This window comes from Polyodon spathula, chromosome 9 (assembly GCF_017654505.1).
Source record: "Polyodon spathula isolate WHYD16114869_AA chromosome 9, ASM1765450v1, whole genome shotgun sequence".
NCBI lineage: Eukaryota > Metazoa > Chordata > Actinopteri > Acipenseriformes > Polyodontidae > Polyodon > Polyodon spathula.
The window spans coordinates 515,636-539,252 of NC_054542.1; the positions used below are offsets into that span (position 1 = coordinate 515,636).

A 23,617-nucleotide genomic window follows, 5' to 3' on the forward strand; every position below is an offset into this window, starting at 1 on the left:
AGTTCCAGTCCAAGAATTGTGAAGCTGTCCTTCTCCGGGCAGGGTTTATGAGAATTAAACCACTGCCACCTGGTGGCTGTCGACTCTTCTGCATTTTACAATGTTCCTCCATATCTTCTGCTGTAATAAGATTCAAGCATTTGCTGCCCCTACAAGCTCTTCATTGCATATCACAGTGGGTTCAGCTTCAGAAGAGCCTTGAAAATGATAAACACAGGCTGGCCACTTCCTCCACACACCACTGAGGTGCCACCTCCCATGCAGCAGCAGCTCTAACACCATATCTCTCATCTATTAGGCTCCAGAATTTCTGATACAGCTCCCCTGCATCACAAATCTGAGCAATATCCTAATCCTTTAAGATAAGCAACTGCACCCTGGTCCATAGGTTGTATAGTAGATGTGGTGTTAGGAGGCAAATAAACTATTTAAACATTTTCATTGTAGTCTTTGAGGGATAGAGAATGGCTTGTTGCATTGACAAGTACTAAAATTGCCTTTTCTGCCAAGTTGGTTGTATGGAGAAATTTGCTTACATGTGGTATAAATTCTTTATCATACCACTCATCAAAAACGGTTTGTGTCGTTCAAGGTCATTTGTTAGGCCTCCCTGTGACAAGGAGATGTGTTAAACTCACATTCTTAAGCGCTTGTGGGCGTTTTGACCTACAGAGGCTTTACGTCTTCAGAGCTGCTGCATTCACAAACAACAGTAATGAGACAGGATCTTCTGCTGCCTTTAACCCAAAAGCTAATTGTTCCTCTCAAGTTTGAACTATGTTATTCATAATTTTCTTCCAAAAAAAGTCCAGTTTCCTCACAGCTGTAGATTTGGTCTGGCTTGTAACCTTCAGTTACCACCAACACCGCTGTGGCTTAAGACAGAACTGGATATCTATCACTTTCTCTTGAACCATCGGGGCTGACACAGGAATGTTTTCTCATTTTTTCAAATCGTATTAAAAAAGCTTCTTACATTCTTTCACATCTTCCTATTCGTATTCTTTTATGTTTGCCAGTAACCTCTGCAAACGTTGCTTCCCAAAGTATTGCCTCAGCTTTACACCACTCAAACAGAGGAGGCAGCCATCGGCAACGTACACAGATGTTCACAGCCATGCAGCTCAACCAATATATGCGCTGAGCTCCATTAGAAATGTTCAGAGCAGCAGTGGATGCGCTCCAGAAAATTTCGGTTCGGCTCCGTTGCAACTTTCTTATTAACAAATTGTTTTTTTTGTTTTGTTTTTTAAACAAAATTTTTGACACTGTACAACTGTTACTAGAGCCACCCAATGCAGAAATGTAAGGTTATTGAACGTTCTTTACATTCAAAAACATAACTTTAATATGATTAGCTTAGGGAGTTGTCGGTGAAAAGAAGAAAACTAAAAGTTGAATCCCACAAAATTTATTGAACTTTTCTTATAAAGGTCCAAGATGTGTTTTTTAGACTTAAAAAAAATAATATTTCACTTGTTCTAATCTGCTGTATATTTCCATTAACGTGACAAACATCTCTTCAAAGCATTATATATTTACCATAACCTACATATTTCTTATTGCACAGCTATGCTGTTTTAAACAGAAGTAGGACATACAACAAATGTAACAAGTACAACTTTTATACATACTTTTGGACATCATAAATGAAAATGAAACACTGAACAATCAAATCAATATACAATAAACATTGCTGTTTTCTCAAGGCAACAGTAAAATGCCTTAACTCTTAATACTGTGGGACATATTCCCCGAATATGACATTAATACATGTACGTGTATTAGAAATGTAACTGGATTATTTAATTAAAAACGGTGTGTTTTGAGAAACAGGGCGAACTGCTGTGTCTTAAGAGAGCATCTTTCTTGTACACATACTAAACTGTCACCTACTGAACAAGGTGACCGGGGCTAGGTGGCACCTGGACTGGATTAGGCTGAAATGACAGTTGAATTATGTACAGATAATTCCCAATTGCAACAACAATCACTTTGACACAAGACATAAACTAGTGATGTCACAGTAGAAAAGGACATTAAAACAGCAAAAGGACTGGGAGTTTAAAGATGCAAGATACACAAATGATCTCCTGAAAGTGGCTATTTAGCAGAGTGAAAAAGACCATAAATATCCAAGCAAAACTAAACATTTTGTGCTCCAGATCAAATGCTAAACAAGGTGCCTTCACTCTGCTAAGTGCAGCTGCAACTCCGGGACTCTGCCTAAAAACAGACCCAAAACGTGGCTTTGCCTTAACGGACCCAAGAAGAGGAAGCAAGCTGCATTCAAGCTGCATCCCGGCTGGAGGACCTGCCGTAAGACTTACAGAGACTGTTATCAGACAAACCGGTCTGGGTCTGCTGTACACCTAAAACCACAGTATCCAAAGGAAACTGTGCCATGCTACCAGCGTAGCTAAAGATTCAGTGAAGAGGACAGAGTGGACGGGCGCTGCTGTGGATCCTATACCGAGGACTGAAGAATTTGCTGCAGCTGTATGTTGAATCTATTGAGAATTGAGAGCTTTGTTGCTGAATCTGATCCAATGTGGGATTGAAGACTTTGTTGCCGAGAGGAGAGTTTTTGTAGTGGACACTTCAACAGATTGAGTTTCCAAGCCAGCAGACCAAAAGTCTAAGCTTCATGGAACCACTGAGTATAATTCCAGTTGCATTTTCCTTTCATGGAACTAAATTAACTGTAACACATTCAAATAGAATTGAACTGTTAATTATTTAGTTTGCACACTTTGTGTGTGAAATAACTTTGTGAAACTTGAAGTAAATATAAGTAATCTACCTCATATTGTTGTATGAATTTCTTTAAAAATAAACTTGCTATATCCTTAATCTATATACCATTAATAAGCTCAATGTGATATATTCCAAGATTGTCTGCATCATATCAGTTTAAGCCGTGTGTGAGCAGGTTACTAGCTAAGGCACAGCTTGCCTGGTATGCTGAAGTTGCTGCTTTGTGTGTGAGGAGATAGGCGGTGTCATATTTCAATGGCCCTGCTAGCTGCATGAATGCAGGGAAGATTTTGACTTGTTTTGTGCTTAGAGGCTTACTTTCTGACTTTTCTGATTTCTGTTTATTATTTGTGTACTTAATAAAATACTACTATTGATTAAACAGTCCTTGTGTCTAGCGTGTGTGTGTGTGTTCATAGTAAATCCTCAATCTTTGAAAAACGTTGATTAAATATTTTTAGTAAGAGAACTAATCAACCCAGATAAACTCTAAATGATCAATTATTTAATTGTTCCTACAATATCCCGGAATATAACTAGCAAACCTCTGATTATTAACTTACTTCACTTCCCACATATTTAAAGCTTGTTTTCTGTGTACATAACATAAGTTAATAACCACACCTGTTTATTTTGAGTGAACACAAGACTGAATACGTAACATGGATACAGCATGTAGCTGACCGCAAAGAGGAAGTCTAAACTGAAGTCAAACATAGTGCTATTTGATTCGTTGGCTGCTCCGAAAAAGCAAGCTAAATGTAATGTTGCCATTAGCTGGCTGTGATGTAATGCTTTGCCGTTGACAACCGAGGTGCAAGACCATGGGAAAAACACTTTGTTCAAATTACTGTAGGCTTGAAAACAATAGAAAGAGACAGCGAGAACAGACTGAAAGGGAACGAAAAAGAAAACATTATTAACCGATACTAAAACTAAACCGTAATAAACACATTTTGTTTTTCATTTCTGTTCCATGAAAAATGTAGTGTTTTTTCATTTATCGTTCCTGTTCCGTTTCGAATCCCTGGTGGGGTTATATATGTTTTTGAATATTGATTATAAAAAAGAAGAGGTATCACATAGGGTTGCTTCCTATATGCAGATTCATTATGTCGTGTCTTTATTAAAACAGGATTCTACCGTGATTGATTTCTAATACTTCATTTATAGTCATAGTTAAAACCATCCTTGACTGATGTTAACTCAATTACATAAACAAACTGTAACAGCAGTTATTTTTGTGAACTATTTCTACAAACTAACAGCACTCACCTCTCAAACCTCTGGTACAGTGCAAGATGTACATCATATTTGTTTTCCAGCCTGGATACGGCTGTGTTCACTTTAGTGCTTACAATGTCCATATTTACATCCGTCTTCTTCAGCAGGTTAAAGAAGTAGGCAACACTACAAGAAAAGAAAAAGAACCCACACTCAGTTTCCAAGAAATATAGTGCTACAGCTTCAGGACCTCAGGCAGCTTCAATCAGAAACTGCGATGATTTAGTGGGGTCAGTGGCAGGGGTGGCTGCTTTAAATCAAGAGTTAAAATAACTTGATTTTTTTTTTTTTTTTTTTTTAATTATTGATTTAAATAATTTTCAGTTACTACCTATTTTATATAGTTTCTCAAGTAAAATACATGAAAAGTTTTTAAAAAAGTTTTTAATGTTTTAAAAATGTTACTGACACAATCATCTTACTGTCTATTAACTAAAACTCTTAGGGCTGTATTCTGATCACAGTGCAAATGCAAGTGCAAGTGTGAACGTCACTTGTCTCCAATTCTGTGGCACATAAATGGAGCGAAGATGTAAAAAAAAAAATACCACAGCGAAATGGAATTCTGAAGACTTGCCTTGCCCCGTTATAGAGCGCCTGCCCCATCATTAACATATTGGCTGAAGCGATTCTAATGAAGGGGTCCCAAATAGACAATTGAGCACTGTGTTAAGACCCGCTGAAACCAGGTTTATTTAGTGGTGCAATCAGGAACTTTAATAATTGAACACACTATAAAAAGCAAAGTAGTCCTAAGTAACAACTGTGTGTGTTTGGACTGACACAGAAAGAGGAAATCAAAGAAGGAAAAGAATGGGTAGGATGAGTAAGGGGAATTTTTCTCTGGAATACTCCATCGCTAAATTCTTGTAGTTCACATTTAGAGGATGCTACAATGATAAATAATTTGCTTTATTTATGTATGCATTTAAGATTGAGTAACTTAGTTTGGTATGCAACCATTTACAAACCACCATTTCCAACATCTTTAAATTTACAGTGTGGAGGTACTGTAGACCTACAACTACGGTACTACAAAAAAAATGCCATCATTTAAAAAATAAATAAATAAATAATAAAATCGATTTAAGTCATCAATTGATTTTTTCCACCAGCGCAATCAATGGCCACCAGGTTTCCTGGGCCTAAATTTCAAATAATTAATACATTTTATGAACATCTGTATTTAATATTAAAACCATGAGATGATGCTTACTTCACATTTATATTCTTCTGCAGCTCTGAGAATGTAAACGTCATTGTATTCAGGTCTGTTCCCGCTATGAACAAACAGACTCCCCAGTGCTTTACGTTGGTGTCCTATGGATGAAAAACATGAAGAAATTAGAATGTGCTCAATATAGATAACTAGGCCTGCTCCTTTTCAACATTCAGGGGCTCACAAAATACTGCAAAGAAAAACAGTGTTACACATCCCCATGTGTTGCTACAACTGCTTAAATAGCGCATCTGTAGTTTTTCTTTTCATTGTTAACATCCTGACAACTTTTTACACTTACAAACTTTAAAGTCTGTTTCAAAGCTCTTTTCAAAATGACCGCTCTAGTGCTCTGGAGTTTGAGATCTATCCTCTAAATCACCTTGGGAAGAACGACTAAAAATAACAAAAAAACCAAAAAAAAAAAAACACACAACATAAGTGCTCTGGCTTTTCTGTTCTGTACCACATCATGGATCGTTATTGCTCTGTTACCCGTTTGAAATATGGGCAATAAACCTTACACTAAAGGTGCACTAGATCAGACATTTTAAAAACAGCTTTGAAACAGACTTTAAAGTTCTAAGTGTAAAAAGTTGTCAGGATGGTAACAATGAAAAGAACAGTTACAGGTATGTTATTTAAACAGTTGTAGCGTTATATTTTTCAGAACACTGTGGTTTGGGGATTTGTGCCAGCACTAACCCTAACAAACTTTTCTTCATATACTCAAAGGCAATTCTAAGACTCGACAATGGCAGGGATTATTATTATTATTGTATTTCTTTAACCGTACCTCCTGTATGGCATTTCTGTATGACTTTCCTGTGTAGTTAATTCACTACGGTTAAGCAAGGCCTTCACAACTTGTTCTTACTTCCGGGATATTTCTCAACTTTATAACAGCGTTACATATAATAGCTTTGATAACATTTTTAAAATGAATGAATATTCAAATAGGTTAACAGACTCAGGGCTCTTTAAGGCTGGTTGTTTTTTATTGGACTCTCTCCAGTACACTATGTTGCTGGAGAGTAACACAGAGTAGCCATTGGGACACCTGAAATCTGTTAATTATATAAGAGTTTGCTCCACATCGAGTTTAATAGTTTCTGAACAGCACAGTGGGATTGAGTAAGATGGAGATACTAGTATCCAAAGTAGTAAAGACCCTGAAACCAGCAGCACAATTAACATGTTTCGTGATGTTTCAATAAACAACGACATTATACCTTGAGCCAATAATTCTCAGTGCTGCACAAATTAAGCTCTTGGTAAGGTTTGTAGCGTCAAGGGGGGGTCATCATATAATTCTGTGCATGAAAGTAACAGAATTGGAATATACAGCGGGGAGTCTTAAACCATTCTCTGTGTCTTCTTGGTTTCTGGTCACCAACTCCCCCACTGACAAAGAATGCTTTTAAAAAGAGTCGTAAACTAAATACTGGACACATGGCTTATCTTCACGTTCCCTGAATGACTCATTCGGCAGCACAAGCCAGACAATTCACACTTAAGACAAGAACCAGTCTATGTCATAAATCCAGCCGTCAGGGGGCAGAATAGGGGACCAATGGAGAACAAGGCACCTCGTCGGTATGAGAACAACCAATGAAAAACACTTCAGGTGGGCTCAGGCACTGCCCAAACTAGCTAAACTATCCAATCACAGGGGTAGAGAGAGACCTACAAAAACATGAGCGCGATATTGAAACGACGCTCCTCACACGAAATCCAAGGCTCCAATATACAAACCAGTCTTTGAACTGTGATAACCTGGAGATCCAGCCTGCGACACTCTAATACGAGATAACTATTCTAGTGTACTGTTCAGTTTAGTTCATTCTTCCTTTCTGTATTACACCATGTATTTACAGTATAATCGGAAATCTCGAAAAACTATTCACTTCTAAATCTGTTGTAGTCATTTTTGTATTACTTTAGTATAAATACGTGTTAATTTGGATTCATATGTTGTTTTTTTTCTGACTTTATGTGAACGAAAAGACACACATTTGCCCATTTTCCCATTTGAAATAGTGATATTTTTAAATATCACTGTCCTGGTCACAAAAGCAAAGTTTGTGGGGAATAATAGCCATTTTCTATACTTTTGAGGCATAAGCAATTAGGAAATAACACTTACTACCCAGGAACAAAAATTGTGTTACATAGTGTTATCTTAGTTTAGTTGTTGCACCTTTAATTTAATTTTTCCTTTATTTAGTTTTATTTCTAATAAAAAACTGTTACTTTGTATTCACTAGAAACGTGGTCTAACTAGTCTGATTATTTCGAGAAGGGTTGGGTTCTATGTGATTTGAATTTAAAACAGGTATTCAATTATTACAATTTAAACTAGTCAAAATACAAATATACTTAGCCCACTACAGGTTATATCAAGTTCAAATGTGTATAGGAGGCATTATTGAACCAGTTTGAAAGCTGGGGGCCCAAGGAGGTTATGTGATTCCTATTGTACTCAGACATGTTAAGGCAAGTACTTTGGTATCCAAGGCTGCACAAAAATTGTAACTAGGGGTTATTCTGGAATACAAATACAAAAAAAAAAAAAAATTGTTGTGAACTTCAGCTGAAAAGAATGTAACTATAATGGCTATTTAACTCATCCAAATAACTATACATTTCATTAAGAAATGTTACAAGCTAAGCTTAATATTTCTACTTCACTTTGAATCTGACAAGACAATCAATCAGATGTGCAAAAAATAGCCTAACTAGCAGAAAATCACTGCAGTTTATTGTATTGCTTTGAAACGCGCCACGGTTACACAGCAAACATCATTCTTTTAAAACAATGTCACTGACTGTGCCTCATTAGCACTTTGTATACTATTACTAAAGTATGTTTTGTTTTTAACTCTGAACGCCAACAACTAGTAACAATAACTAAAACAATAAGAGGACAATCTAAATATTACCAAATACAATGTCAAACTAAATGCTTTGAACATTATTTCTAAGTTTGAAATAGAGGGGAGGGGTACAAACAGGAGACTACATATGCATCATCATGATGCAGCAAATAAATGCAAAACTAGCCGATTAACATCATGGGAATTAACACATGCAAAGGATGTGTTACATCAAAAGTCAAGGTAAACAGTAAATTGTGGGCAACTGCTTTGCTAATGAAAGCTGTATATTTCCCCATAATGCAGGATGTTAAGGGTTAAAATAGCTACTTGAGAGGGGAGAGACAGGGGGTGCTGCTGTGGCGGTGGCAGATGATGCGGACATGAGAATGTTTATCAATCTCTGCTCCAAAAAAATGATTGCTGGAAGAAAATCTTCAGGTCCTGACCAGATCCTTCAGCATACATTGTGCATCTGTGCGCAACTATCCTAGAGGCCTGTCTTGATCTCTCAAAACCATCAACATAAAATCAAGGCTTAGGAATTCCAGGGTCCAAGGGTGTAACCGACAGGTTCCAAAGTCACAATTTGGTCTGTGCTGAAAACAAGGACTGGTGCAAAATGTAACAGTGACCTACGGCAATCCATCTCTGTCAACCTTCCATTACTGCACACAGTGGATATAGGTCACTGTGAGCTACTTATTCATGTTACTGATGACGTCTCTAATTTTCAATCTACACTCTAGTGGCGAGTGGGGAGGGATGACCATCACTGACAATCTTGTTTAGTAAGAGGCAGAGTTGATGATTTTACATAATTTTCTGAGCCTTCATCTCTCCATAACTTGGTCCACTTGAGCTGGTTTGTCCTTTCAAGAAACCTGGCTGCAAGAACATTTACTTACCGGCACTATATCCCCCGATGACAGCACTGTCTCCCATATTCTCCATGCTCGATCACACACCTCGTCCGTCACCTTCAGCTTCTGACACAGTGTGAGAAAGTCAGATTCCTTGTCTTTATGCCTGAGAAGAAAACGATACAATCGTACTGAAAACTTTTACAAATACTGTATATGCATGTATAAGTTCAGAAAAGGAGCTCCTTCTCTGCTGACAGCTGGAGTTACACAGATTTTGAGACAGTATTCTATAGCCTAAGCGTCTCTTAAAAGGAAACTATATTTAAATGAAAGAAATACAATGTTTTGAAGGTTGTCTTTTAAAAACAACAGTTTGTCTCCCACATTGGTTGTATCTGTACATCAACAAGGACAGGAAGATGCTTGAAGAAACAGCAGTAGACAAAAGTAATTCTGACACACAGATGGTCTTCTGTACCAGACACCACCACAGATTTCCAGAACCTGACACACAATAACTTATGGCAAATATTCTCAACACTAGTGGTGTTAACAATACACTAATGTCATGATACAGCATGATCTCCCTATACAATACAGCCTGATGGGCTGCTTGTGTCATAATATGAGCATAAAATGACTATTTTTCAAAAAGAAAACAATAATTAGATCAGGTGTAGGTGTGGAACTATTCATTTCAACAGTAGAAAAACAGGATTTCTAGTACAGATTATCAATACACCAAGCATCATTACATCCCAAAGTAATGCTAAGTTTCACGCTACCATGACACATAACCAGTTCCTGCATTTTATCAGCTTCCGATTGTGTGTCTTACTGTATGTACAAAAACAGATGATGAATATTCTACATCACACAGAGGCTACAGGCAATCTCTGATGTAGAGCATGCTGTGGTGCAGCAGTAAAATGACTTGGAAACACATTCTATTGCATTCTGACAACTCGACAATGACTGTGAATATACAGGGTAATCCACAAGTTGCTGGTCACAGGGTACGTACACATTAGTAATACAATCATATAACAGAAGTCGCAGACACTGTTCAAAAGTTAGACGCCGTCTTGTGATTCAAAAGCCACCAGACAAGTCTGAACAGTATTTGTTAACTTCTGTTTTTATCTATTCATACATGTGTTAGTCCCATTTACCCAATACCATCTCAGCCACCATGTGTACATGAAACCCAACAGAATTTGTGATTTTCAGGAAATTATTATTAATTGACGGTCACTACATTGCGTCAGTGCTAAACATTCATATTTAAATATTGTTCACAATAAGTTACTGGATACAACAGATTCTAATTCGAAGTTTTCAGCAACACAAACTTAACAGCCGTCTTTATGTCTCTAGATATTTTCTTTAGCTCAATATCACGGAGGTCATAAAGACCAACGTCGACCAAAGTTTTGCTATCTTCAAGCAACATGTGAATATTGGTGCTTTTTTAGTGTTATAAAAACAGCGAGTCACATTCAATGTTGGTGTAAAACATGTTTGACATTAGGGAGGTCACAAATATATATGACGTTAAACACCAAATGCACCGTTATTTGTTTAAAGCCCCACAGGTGGCTCATTTAAACTATGACCCCATCTTAAAAAAAAAAAAAAAAAAAGGTAACGCTGATCGACCTCCCTATATGACAGACCGCCTGACAAATCGTGGCAACAATGAAAGCAATATTTAATTAATCCATCCATTACCTTTCGGCTGTAAGCTCGTTGCTCTTGTTTGGACTACCCCCGTTGTCCATCTGTTTATCTTCCATCTCCTGTATTACAGTAGCCGCCGCTGTTCTTCTCTGGCTTTTGGGGGGCATATTATCACTTGATGAGCTGATGAGCTGATGATCTGATGATTCTTGTAAGGGCAGCACTGCAGTATGAGTCCACCGGTTGACGTTTCGCTGCAATCAAACTGTTTGTTTATTTCTTGTTTTAAATCCCCCAGGTAAAGTACACAGCGCTCCTTTAGCATGAACTGAATCAGAGACCTCTCAAACCGCGGGAAAGCTACGACACATCCGCATCTACAGTCATTTCCTCTCAACTCCGGCCCCAAAACAACAAGAGGAGTCTTGCCCAGCAGAGTGGCCGTATAGACATGGCCATGTGCAGAAGCGTAGGTTTTGTACTTTTATTTTTCATTATCAAGTGTAGTCAATTGCAAAGTTCAATGTAAATGTTTTTGTACATGTTTCTTTTAACGTATCCTTGCGTTGTTGCTGTTACCTTCACAGATATCGTTGTAGATTTTTGTTTGTAAAGGTTTACAATATAAACTTAATTTAAGAAACACATTTCATGAAAGCATATTTCTTGGGGGGGGAATAAACAAATGACAATAATTAAAATGCTTTTGCTTGGCTACAAACACTGTGAGGCTAATGAAAAGCATATTATCGATCTAAAATTAGTTCCAGTATCTTATACTATAGCATGTGATGAACCTGTAGTGAACTGCACTTTGCCTAAGCTACTTTCAGTACAATCAAACGTGTATGTTTTTCTACAGCTTTACAGCGGGCCAAACATTTGCACCCCCTTGGACCGTTTTTTTTTTTTTTTAAATCAACACAATTGTATGGTGGCTATGCGTAGATCAGATTAGTGCTATATACCATGTATTGTCATTAAATATAAGATTTCGTTGGGCGTTCACTATCGGCCTAATTCTCTGCTGAGGGTGAAGTGTATTTTCGTTGTCTGTTTACATACTAGTCCATTACCTTCTATGTCCCTGCTGAAAATTTCAGCAACCGATTTAGTGGTGACCAGTAGGAATTAGAAGTTGAAACAAACGGACTGATTTCGGCAATTCAACATGTACAAAGTTGAACGTCTTCACATCAACTAGATCAGCTTTTCTCAAACTGGGGGTCCCGGCCCAAAAAGGGGGTTGCATGCCTATTGTAGGGGGGGTCACAGCCTAAAACATTTCCAAACGGGGGCCTAGCAAAAAAAGTTTGAGAACCCCAGAACTAGATTATTGCAGAACAATATTTGACCGAAATTTACTGCATGAATTGTCCACAGGGGTGCGATCAATTTTTTGTTGTTTTTTTCACAATAGCTGTAGAAATCCTGAAACATGCCTGCACTAACACACATCAAGAGGCAAAGAGACGTATCATTCCTACATGAAATGGTAGACTAACATCTCAAGCTTTTCTGGAAGCAAAACAGAAACCAAACATGTACTATCTTTCTTAGCACAACACATTTCTTGCAAGTTCCTTATCATTTTTCCTGTAATAGTTTAGTGTTCTGGACTTTGAACACCACCTATAGTTCAATGTTCAGCAAGGTTAGTGTAAAGTGCAGGCGTGGCCCTTATACCTGCTGCACAAGAAGTGAATCTGAGTAGTGGTGGCAGGATCAAATGTGTTTGTTTATTTCTTGTTTATGCTAATAAGTGATATGAAAATATTTTTGGTTATAACTACAGGGCGTACATAAGTCAAGGGATACCCTTGTGTTGAAGAACACTAAATATGAAAGTGAACAGCAGAGCAATTCCACTTGTCATACAGTTTATTAACCAAATTAGGTGAGTTGCATGTAAGAGTTCTTGTTCTGAAACCTAGTATTGTTCATAGAAAGCAGTAGCTCAGTGTTATGTAATATATAAAATGCTTCGGTGCATCCCAGCATAAGCTGGGATAAAAAGGTTGATAACATGTTCATGCACCAAAATAAAATAATTTAAAAAATACACAATTGCACTGTTTATTGCATCAATTTATATTTCCCTGATATGCCTTTTCTCAGTTCAGAGTTTAATGAATCGGGTCTTCAGCCTTATAAGACATTTCAGATGAGACTCATCTTATCATTTGCTTTGTTGATCACATGATGATTCTACTGTGCAAATCCTTTCCATACAAATCTTAAAAGGCATAACCAGAACACAATTATTCTCCTGATAACCACAGTTATTTCTACAACATTTTCATTATTTAATTATTATGAGTTTGGAAAAGTCAGTTTATTCAAAGTCATACAAAGAGAAAAAAAAAATCTTACAACATAATTTTACATGACCATAGCTATTTGAATACTTTTGTAAAAACATTACCATATAGTATTTCCAAAAACACAATTTAATAAATATCTGTCATTATAAAACAAAACATAAATAAGATTTCAATATGCAACTAAAACACTGATTTACAATTACATAGAGTAAAATAGCTTCATTAATATTAGGTCATTAGTTCAATTATTGTGCTGGCTTTTGTCCACCATCTTCTCAAGTTCTGCTACCCAATCGAAAACTGATTCTTCTTCAAAGTCACTGAAAGTTACAAAAAAGAAAGCTGTCCTCAGTGTTGAATACAAACAAATGCATACATAAAATGCATCAATAAATCTTATAAAGCAAATAATTAAACTTCAAAAATATATAGTCCTTCTGGAGAGATATTTGACTATTACTCAAGACTTACTGGATACAGAAGCAAATGCCAACAAAGCACCTACACCGAGCCCTCCATCATACAGTGTCTGTCAGATCTGCTATCTTGCAACCAACTTTGAAGAAGCTAGTGTAATTTTAATATATTACAGGGCACGTTAGGGGTGCTTTTTGAATAACAAACTAATCTGCACATTTACACAAATGTGGACCTATATATGATGTCTGTTTGTCCAAACCCTCTAGCCACAAAGACTTGTAAACATCAGTACTTTTTTGTTTGAATTACTCACGTGTCCTCATCATCAGATCGTGGCTCTAGCCTGGCTGAATCTACAGTTTCTTCCATGTCACCATCAGTGTCATCTGCTCCCACATGTGACAAGGGACCATGGAGCAACTCATGTGAATCTTGATGGGGGGAAAAAATTATAGGTAGGGGTTTACCTTTAAATTGGAATAGATTACAGCATGTAAACAATCAATTCCTCATATAACTTAGAAGTACCATATGATATGGAATTACAGTAAAAACCTCCCCAAAACATTAAGTAAAAAACAACTTCTACATTAAAAAATTACCGTATTCCTTTGCATTTAAGACGTACTTTTTAAATGATTTTTCTTCTCAAAAATGGCCCACGTCTTAAGTTCTAGTATAGTGATGATGGTATTAAATTCTCCAACAAAAGACATGACTACCTGAGTACACAAACAACCACATGACTAGATGCCAAGAAAAGACGAACAAAAACCTTACTATCTGATCTCGAATCATCCATGACATACAGGCAGCCATTGTCAAAGAAGCATCATTAGCTTCCTGAGGAATTTGAAGAGAAGCTTTTACAATTTCAGCGTTTCGTTATTAGGCTCAGTTCTAACAAAGGGTACCAGCTTGGACAGATCAGAAATGCTGACCAGACCCCTGTATTTTTTGGACAAGCTAAGCAATACCACAGTTCACAAACTGGGAGAAAAACAGGTGTGAGTAATCATGACTGGACATGAAAGGACCACATAACTGTAATGCTCCATGTGACAGCAGACAGCCACAGACTGCCTCCATTGAGGCGCAACTGAGGTTGTATCTTTGTAAATACATGTTTATTTGATGTTTTATTTTTTCCTCAAATTGATGGTGGGAAATTTGGGCTATGTCTTATATTTGAGGGCATTGTAAATTCGAAGGAATGATACTAATAATGCATAACACACAGTTCTCTGATTGTAAGGTTGAAACACCATACATTAAAAGTTACCAGATCATATAGTTTTGGTGGGAGTACGTGAATTAATAATTTAACACACTTGTAAGTACAGTATTGTTACTATTCCAATTTTTATAGTATATCCAAACAAATTTAAAAATATCAGGACAACTGTTTATGTAGCTGTATTCACTAAAATGCTCTTTTGTCTTTGAGGTTACTAAACTTAACGGAATTCATGACTAATCAATTAACAAAAATGTAATTGATTAAACTTAACTTGCAATTAATCTTAAGCTTTTAAATCGATTAAAACCCCAGCTATATGCTTACAAAACATATATTTATTCATATTTCTCAATCTTTAAAAATAATCAGGTATAAAATCAATAATAATAAGCTTTATGCAGTACTGTACATTGCAGTATGAAGATATCACAGATAAATGTGTTTGCATTTATGCAAAGCCATAAATATTTCATAAATGGGACCTTCCATTTCTAACCCACCTGGTTTATGTATGATATACGTTTTAAAGGCAAGATTCAGGTTTGCATTCTGTAGTATATTTAGGAGTTTTTCTGGTGATTCCTTGACCCACTGTTTCCTAGGATTGTTACTGATGCAATAAACCACATCGCCTCCTGTGTGGAAATCATAGACAAGCAAAGAATCAGTTACTGCAATAATGTCTGCACTCGTCTTGACATTTCCCATTGCACATTTTTGGGGTAAAATGAAAAACAATTGGTAGTAAATGGATAACATAAGAGGAGGTTTTGCTTATTAAAATATATTGATATGAAGATTCTTCTAAGAGAAAAAGTGTACAATCCTAACATGTTCGATAGCCAGGAAAACTTCTGGATTCACAGAGTTAAGACTTTATTTTCCCATGGACTCAACCTGGAAGACAATGCATCATTTTACCTCAGATCTGTCTAAATCACAGTGTTCTTCAAAGTTAATGTCTAAGTCCCTGTGCAACATTCAAACTTAAACAACATCAGTCTACCTAGCTATTGCTACCAAGCTATCTGAAGAAGGTGAAAGCTGAAACACTAGCTAATTACTAAAATAGTAAATGTCTTGTTTTTAAGTATATTCTGTGAGGCATTTGAACTGCACTCCACTCTCTCGGATAGGTGTCTGTGCTCCTTGTACTCCCTCTACCTCAGTATGAGGATACAGATGCGACTGTATTAATACCAGCATTGTGCGCAGGCTCCATTGTTCCAGATGAAATGAGTGCTGTATTCTCCAGGGTGTGCAGAACACTATCTGAGGGGCCTTCACCCCACTTCTTTCTGGGGATGCCTTTTGAAGCTTCAGGGAATATTACATGAGGTCCAGCTGGGGTCACTAGAAACATAAAGATCTTGTATTACACCATTGTGACACATGACTACAAGATTTTTAAAAAGTAAATACTTCAGTGCATGGGGTTGTGGGTACCTGTATATGTCTTTGATTTTTTGGGTATCAGCAATACTTAATTAAGAAACCGTATTACCTTCCATTTCGGAAGTGGTTTCTTCGAGGGTTTTCTCACTCAAAATCCAGGCGACCTTTTCACCCTCACCTTTTTTCCACTTGCTCACCTGCTCTTCGTTCTGATTAAAAGAAAAGCAGAGTTGGTGTTTGACTGTAAAGCATTTCAAAAACTTTCTAAAAAAAAAACTGTATCAGTACAAAAACAGTTAACAGGCAATTCCCAACATTGATAAAATTGTTATTTAATACCTTTATGGTGGTGTTTGTGTCATGTGCAGGGTCATTTGGGGGACCTGTGAGGAAAAAAGTTAAATGCATTCACATTTTGAAAGTGTCAGTTATCAATTTCAAACTGGGACGTCGATTTTGAAACCTGAGGCCCATGCAAGTTGCTTCAGTGTTACTGAGACAGCTGCTGCCAAACTAGTGCAAGCAACTTGGAACTAAGTAGAACCTCAGAGTTACAAAGTTTTCAATGGTTTTAATAAATGTGTCCACCTGCTATCTACACCCTCAATCTGAAGAAAAACACAAGGATGCAGCACAGTAATGCAATACTCATGTTGTTGTGGTTCTTAAGTCTTTAAGTAGAACAAGGAAAACTTAAGCTACTATTGAAATTGTAACTGAAGAAAAAACACAGATTTAAACGTAGGATTTAAACAGTCACTCAGCCTCCTTTGGCTTAAAAATAAAATCCAACATGTGTGCTTTGTTTAAAAATAAAATGTTCCTATTAAAATTGACCAAACTTGCTTTGAAATCTGCCTCACCTTTGCCTGGTTACAGTTGGTGCAGTGATTTTTGCTTATAGGAGCGCCTATCTAGTTGCATTGCATGCATGGTGGAGTGATTGCATACTTTTGGGTGAAAGTGGTCAGTTCATTAAGTGTGGTTTTCGTAACTCTACTGGTTCTACTGTAGTTGCCTGAGATAAAACACAAATACATTGCTGTAATTCTATATCAAAGACAAAAACACTCTTCTTACCCCAGTGTAAAAGTCAATAAACAAGCCGTATCTTTATTTTTTGGAATACCTGTTGTTGCTTTAAGTTTTCCGTTGGGATTTTCAGGTTTCCTTTCCAGTTTTTCACATTCCACTGCGTTAAATACCTGAAACACAATGCAGGAACTATGGCTCAGGACTTTCTTTTCATAATTTTTTTGTATAAATGGCAAACAGCACCATACATTTTGAACAATGACTAAACAATTAAAAACTCAGACCTGCAGACCTAAGGAATTTTGCTCTCATTGACTTGCACTGTGTCTATGCTCGACCATGTATCGGCATTCTGCCTCCAACACACTGCTTTTTGTTGGAGCTACTTGTAGAAACATACCTCAAGGGGTAAATACTTTTTAATGAGTTTGGACACACGGTGCCGGGTGAGAATATTGCTGATAGAAGGCCGGTCCTTTGGGTTTATTTTAAACATTTGTTTTATCAAGTAATGGAGCTCATAGGAGTAGTGAGGAGGAAGTGGTGGGTATGACCCCCTGCATATCTTCAGGATCAGACTCTTCCAGCTGTTGGCCTGAAACTGGTATTACAAAGAAAAAGGCAAAGGTAAAAATGCAATTAGGCATAACACTTACACTGTTTGAGTTACCCACAATTGTTTGTGAATACAATCCCCAGGTGTTGAGAAGTTGTTTTATAAAGAAGCCCACATTTTCAATAACTTCAGTTTACTTCAGTTACATTTTTGTGGGTTTTACCAACAGCTACAATTTATAACTTCTTTTGAGCGGTGTTTTGATGCAGCCCCTATTCACGGTCCTCTAACAAATGATATCCAGCTCATGAATGCTATGCAGCTCACTGACTGGCTAGATCTGATGACATTATTTATAATAGATTGTAAAATTCATGAAACTTACAGGATGCTTCAGGGTACAGAGCTCATACAGGACACAGCCAAGAGACCAAACATCACTGGAAGTAAAACACACACGTTGTTTACTTCACCCAATGAGTTATGAACAGAACAGCCCTCTAAAGCTTACAGGCACTTGGGAATCTTGAAACTGGATCAAGCGATCAAGTTTAAAATCATACCTAGACACACATTTTAAAAATGTCTTCACTGACAAAAACATTTGTTTTGGTATATAACAGCATTATTATCCTCAGCAGCAACAATTACTTTAGTCAATTGTCCTTTGGTTCAGAACCTCTAAGTTAAATAAAATTCAATTTCGGTTTGAAAGGCCATTTCTTATTGTTTTCACCAAGTACTTTTATTGTTAGGTAATTAATTAAAAAAAACAGGGATGGCCATAGTAGACAACAGAGCGATCAGTATCACGATAAAGTAGATCACTTTGACCTCCAGCGTATACAGACCTAGACAGATGGACAAGCACTTCCTTAGTATCTCTCAGTAACTTGTAATAAATAATGTTTCATACAAGTTTAATCACAAATTGACAATCGAGAAATATATGTCAAACTCAGGCACCTCCACTATAGTACATAACAAGGGATCTGCATCTCAAGAACCAAAACAACAGTGATCTTTCTAAAAAGCTAAAGTTGTGCCATGTTCGGCACTTACCTTTTATTGTTGTACGGCTTGCTGTCCCAAATTTCTGGAGAAACGTAATAAGGAGTTCCAACGTAAGTGCATGCGTAGGCCTCGGGACTAAAAAATGAGGGATATGACAAGAACCGTTTACAGGATAAATAAAACAGTACAATGCAACACGTTAATTCATGATGTTACAAATATAATAGATGCATGTATTCCCATGCACTAGCACATAACCTGCAGAAAACAGTTTAAAAATGTGATTTCCATACCTGTTCAGAATGCAGGCAGATCCAAAATCTCCTAGTTTGATTGTTCCTTTATCTGTGAGAAAAATATTCTGCATAAAACAAAGCAAAAAATGAAGGTAGCGTTTCAGTTTTTGCAGGTTGTGTATGCATATGCACTTGCCATAAATCAGCATGTAGCAGAGTATAACCTTTTTATGAGCTCTAAAAAATACTGGTCAAAAAGCCCCAAATACCCCGCCCCCCCAAACAGCATGCTCAGTCTCTTTAGAGACAAGACACTATTGGGTGATAAATCATACAGCATTAATACAGTGTCAATGAAATACTGGCAGCAGCATTACATATTTGAATAATTAAACAGACTCCTAGATGTAGTTATATTTAAATACCTTGGATTTGAGATCTCTGTGCAACACCCGCTGCTCATGTATGTACTTTGTACCAAGACAGATCTGGGTAAACCAGTTTAGTATCTGGAAATAAATGTTCAAGTTAATTCAAGTAATGTGAGAATGGACAAAATATGTGAAACAAATGTGTCAATAAGCAGTCAATCCCAAACCAACATCTGCCTCTCTGCACTGGGCTGTTACAGTACCACATTAGTTTTCTTTATTGAAGTGTTTGTCTGAGGAATATTAAAATAAAGAAGTTAACATGGACCAGAGAGGCATCTGGTAATAAAATTTGTAATTGTTTACCATATCTTCAGGGAATAGCGATCCTTTCTGCCATTTAAGCTTTTGCATTAGATCTCCACCAGCACAAAACTCCATAACAATGTAAAGGTGGCCTTCAGCTACAGGAGAAAGAAAAGAGAGAGACTATCTAACTCTAGATGAACCTAGATAGTCTCTGCACTCCTTTCAGTCTCTGTAATCCTGCATCAGTCCATTTACGAGAACAAGTTAACAAGCGTTACACAAAACCATGCAACGTTTGCAAGATATCAATTCCATTACCTTTGCCGTGTCCCGTGTTGTCTGCATCGTAGCGTTATATTTGTAAATATATTGCCGACTCTTTTGAAATCTGTATTCACACCTCATGGGTCATAAATGAACTGGGCAATACATTTCCAGTAACATCCACAATTCTAGTACCATCTATACATAAACCTAATCCTAACCTTTAATCAGAATTTTACCACAACGAAATGGTAAACTGACAATTGTATTATTATGCTGTATACAACAGATGCATTAAAGTGTGGATGTTCCCACTGCATTCACCACCAGACAACATGGACCTCAGTGTGTTTTACATGCTAGCCAATGAAAAAAAAACTATACACTTCCAGTTTGCAAAGGGTAAATAAAAAATACATATTTTAAGCTTATAAAGTTTGACTTAAAGGCACTATATACAACCTGGAACTTAATTCTAGAGTAAACGGGCACAAATGTTAAATACTGTACAAGAGCACCCAACTAAAAGATGTGAATCAATACACACAATAAACCCAACACTGAATGCAAGATGTACCAACAAGAGGGAGTTAAACGCTACATATTAACTGTTGAAAATACACTTCAAGATAGGTTTAATTTATCATTCTAAATGGCAGTATTAAGGTCTGAAATCATTTGCATCATTAAAATAGACCCCTGAGGGTTTGAAGTAGAGGGTCAAATGGCTTACCTTCAAATGATTCTCTGAAGGCAACAATATTAGGATGTTTCATTTTAGCCAAAAGTATTGCTTCATTTCTGGAGCACTGTATTCCAGATTGAGTCTAAATGGAACATTTAAAAAGAAGAATACTATAAGCAGTTAAAGCTTTACTTGTCACATTAATAAAATATAAACACAGCCTTATACGTTATCATCAGCACAACCAACTAGAAATAAACAACTTGAGAATACCTAAGAGCTCTTAAATTAAATCCCTTTCAAACAAGACCTACTGTAACTCATTTTATATTGTTATGCAGTTTTCAATGGCAGAGGCATGTGTTTCTATAGTTAAAAAGAACCCTTGAGTAATGTAAAAAATCAAAGCTATGGAAGAATGTGGTAAACACACATCGAGGTGTAATATTTGACTGTGAAATGTACGTTACTATGGGAAAGCCACATTGGCTGTCATTTATAAAGACATTAAAGAGTACTGACGGTGATGGGTTTGCAAAAAAACTGTTGCTAAAAATAAAAACTGATCCTAACGTTACCTTTGGCAGCCTAATTTCTTTCAAGACATATTTTTCACTTTCCTTCGTGGGTTGCACCAACAGAGCTTGTCCAAAGGACCCTTCTCTGATAACTTTCAAGACTGTGTAACAATCCATTTTCAGGCTGCTTACCTAAAAGTACAAATTGCATTCAACTAGCTGCTATTGGGTTTCTTTAGTGTTGCTCAGGTGAAGGAGAAAAGTTCAACATTTTGATGATCTTTTGATTAGTTAAAAGCTATTTAGTTAAACATTAAGTTTATTTTTGCCCAGTCATCAGCAAGGATTTTTTCTGAAGATTGAGCACCCCTTCCCAGAAAAACAAAAAAGAGTTTCCACTGTAGTCTTGCTAAAACACCATACACAGTCAAAGTGAAAACAAAGTCTGGAAAACAAAAGGGGTGTACTGTAGAAAAGTGACCTTTGTCTCCATAGGTTGGTGATTATAACTTATCTATTTGTTTTATTCCCTCCTTATCCGGTATGTAGTATGATCATCAGAATTTGCTTCTTGATCTTTAAACATAATCAAATAGCCTTACCAGTTAAAAAACAGCACAGTTGATATAACATGACATCTCTTTTAGATGTTTGAAAAATGCCACAGTAGTTATACCACAATAATTATGCCGGTGTACCCTAAAGATTACCAATGGTTCTTACAATACATTTCCCTTGTGCAACTGTATTGTCTATATGCCATTGCCATTGTGATAGAAGATAAAGATTGTTAATTCCATGAAAGAAAGAAAACTTACACTTCAATTTACACAGTGATAATTTATACATATATATATATATATATATATATATATATATATATACATATATATATATATATATATAGATATATATATATATAATTATACAATATATACTAAATTTACTAAACAATAATTCGTAACACTGCTTTAGAATACTTATAACGCCCAAGAATAAGAGTGATGTAAGCTTTGTTTTTACAGCATTACATATTTAAATAACAATTACATGGCAAAACAAAACACGCCAAATTGCGGTCAGCAATAACTCAAAGCAAGTGCTTGCGTTTTAAAAAATGAAAAAGCGGTATAGTTATACTGTGTTGAGGTTGGATGCATACTGTACACACCACCGTAAATCTTCAAAGAAAAGCTGCCTGGCTTTCTTAAATCCGCAGAACCCCACCGGAAAACTCGGCTCCTGGCGTGCTTGACTTTGAATCACAAAGGTTAATAATATTCTGCATATTCAAAATATTATCCTTTTTTAGTTCCAGAACTGTTTCGAAATTGGTAGTTATTTATTTCAATCGAAATAACACGGAAGTCAAAGAACCTACCCGTGTTGCATAGTGGGATATGTATTGTTTCTCTGCACACTAATCTGCAGTCCCTTGCACAGATTGGGAGGCTGCCATGTTGCCATAGATACAGGCATCTGTGCAAATCCTGACACTGCAGCTGCATTGAACCACACAAAGAAAGTTGGGGATCATTCAATAGCCAGAGCGCTAAAGACTGTTCTGTAACGTTTTTTATTGAACGCTCCGTAACGTTAGCGATCACTCTCAGTAGTTGACTTTGTGGGCGTGTCAAATGACAGAGGTGAACTACTCGTGTGTGCGGTCACATTTGACCAAAATATCTGTGTTAAGTACATTATTGCCTATGCTTGTAGTCATTGTTAATGTGTAAATCTTGTTTGCATTAAAAAAGTGACGTTTTTCGTACGTTTTCACACGTACAAGAAGTAAACCGTCTTATGTTTTGTAATGGCTGCGCACATTTATAAATGTTATTGTAAATAAATATAAACTTTGGCCACATACGTTACTAAAGATAGGGATGACTACTTTACTACCCCTGCACAGTATTTTTTTTTTTTTTTTTTTTTTTAAGGGGAGAGTGAGTGAATAACTTTATTATTATTATTATTATTATTATTATTATTATTATTATTATTATTATTATTATTACAGTTAATATTAGTATTATTAAAATAAAACGTGACCTGGGACACAGGCTACCTGGAATTTTGCTCGTTCCATCCCAAAAATTAGCTTTAAATGCAGCGCTACAAAAAAGCGCTCTGCTTATTGAACGCACTGGTATATAATATATTGCATGCATCTTATACAAATAAATGAACTGATGCATGTATCCAAGCACAGAAGCACAATATCTGGTATTACCAACTAACGGTTTATTTCGGAGGACTGTGATGAATGGGTTCTCTATATTCAACATGTCAGACAGTAGGGACCCGTTTTCGGTTTAGCTTATGGTAGTTCACTGTGAAACAAGTAAGCGGTCGGGCATGCACATTTAAATGCTTCCAAATAGGATCAATCATAATATATTATTTTAAGGAGCATGAGTGGTTCGTGTTTTTTGGTCAAGATAAAGTGTATTAAGGAGAAGCAGAATTTGCTAAAACCAAACTAACTTGCAGCTGTGTACAGCTTCATAGCGTGAAGTGGTAGTAAATTATAGTATTTAAACTGTGGTGAGGTCATATAGCTATAAA

At 36.5% G+C, this 23,617-nt stretch overlaps 2 protein-coding genes across 3 annotated transcripts; both read right to left on the bottom strand.

The window, feature by feature from the left end:
• Positions 1 to 2,289: 2,289 nt before the first annotated feature.
• LOC121321155 (retinoblastoma-associated protein-like) lies at positions 2,290 to 11,080 on the bottom strand. Its single transcript, XM_041260055.1, has 5 exons — positions 10,734 to 11,080; positions 9,045 to 9,165; positions 5,258 to 5,361; positions 4,033 to 4,167; positions 2,290 to 2,314 (listed from the first exon to the last, which is right to left on the bottom strand). Exons 1-5 carry the CDS (start codon positions 10,847 to 10,849, stop codon positions 2,290 to 2,292), a joined length of 501 nt encoding a protein of 166 aa, XP_041115989.1. The 5' UTR covers positions 10,850 to 11,080.
• A 2,070-nt stretch (positions 11,081 to 13,150) lies between these two features.
• Positions 13,151 to 22,425, bottom strand: LOC121321352 (serine/threonine-protein kinase Nek3-like). Of its 2 annotated transcripts, none has more exons than XM_041260251.1 (16): positions 22,221 to 22,425; positions 21,110 to 21,241; positions 20,580 to 20,673; positions 19,640 to 19,737; positions 19,328 to 19,411; positions 18,960 to 19,027; positions 18,715 to 18,801; positions 18,038 to 18,092; positions 17,497 to 17,697; positions 17,191 to 17,266; positions 16,401 to 16,444; positions 16,240 to 16,270; positions 15,867 to 16,019; positions 15,167 to 15,301; positions 13,740 to 13,857; positions 13,151 to 13,326 (listed from the first exon to the last, which is right to left on the bottom strand). In XM_041260251.1, the coding sequence occupies exons 2-16, from the start codon at positions 21,224 to 21,226 to the stop codon at positions 13,248 to 13,250; spliced, it is 1,440 nt and encodes a 479-aa protein (XP_041116185.1). In that variant the 5' UTR covers positions 21,227 to 21,241; positions 22,221 to 22,425; the 3' UTR covers positions 13,151 to 13,247. The 2 variants fall into 2 exon arrangements, with proteins under 2 accessions (XP_041116185.1, XP_041116184.1); XM_041260250.1 differs by having other exon boundaries at positions 16,171 to 16,270.
• Positions 22,426 to 23,617: the final 1,192 nt, after the last annotated feature.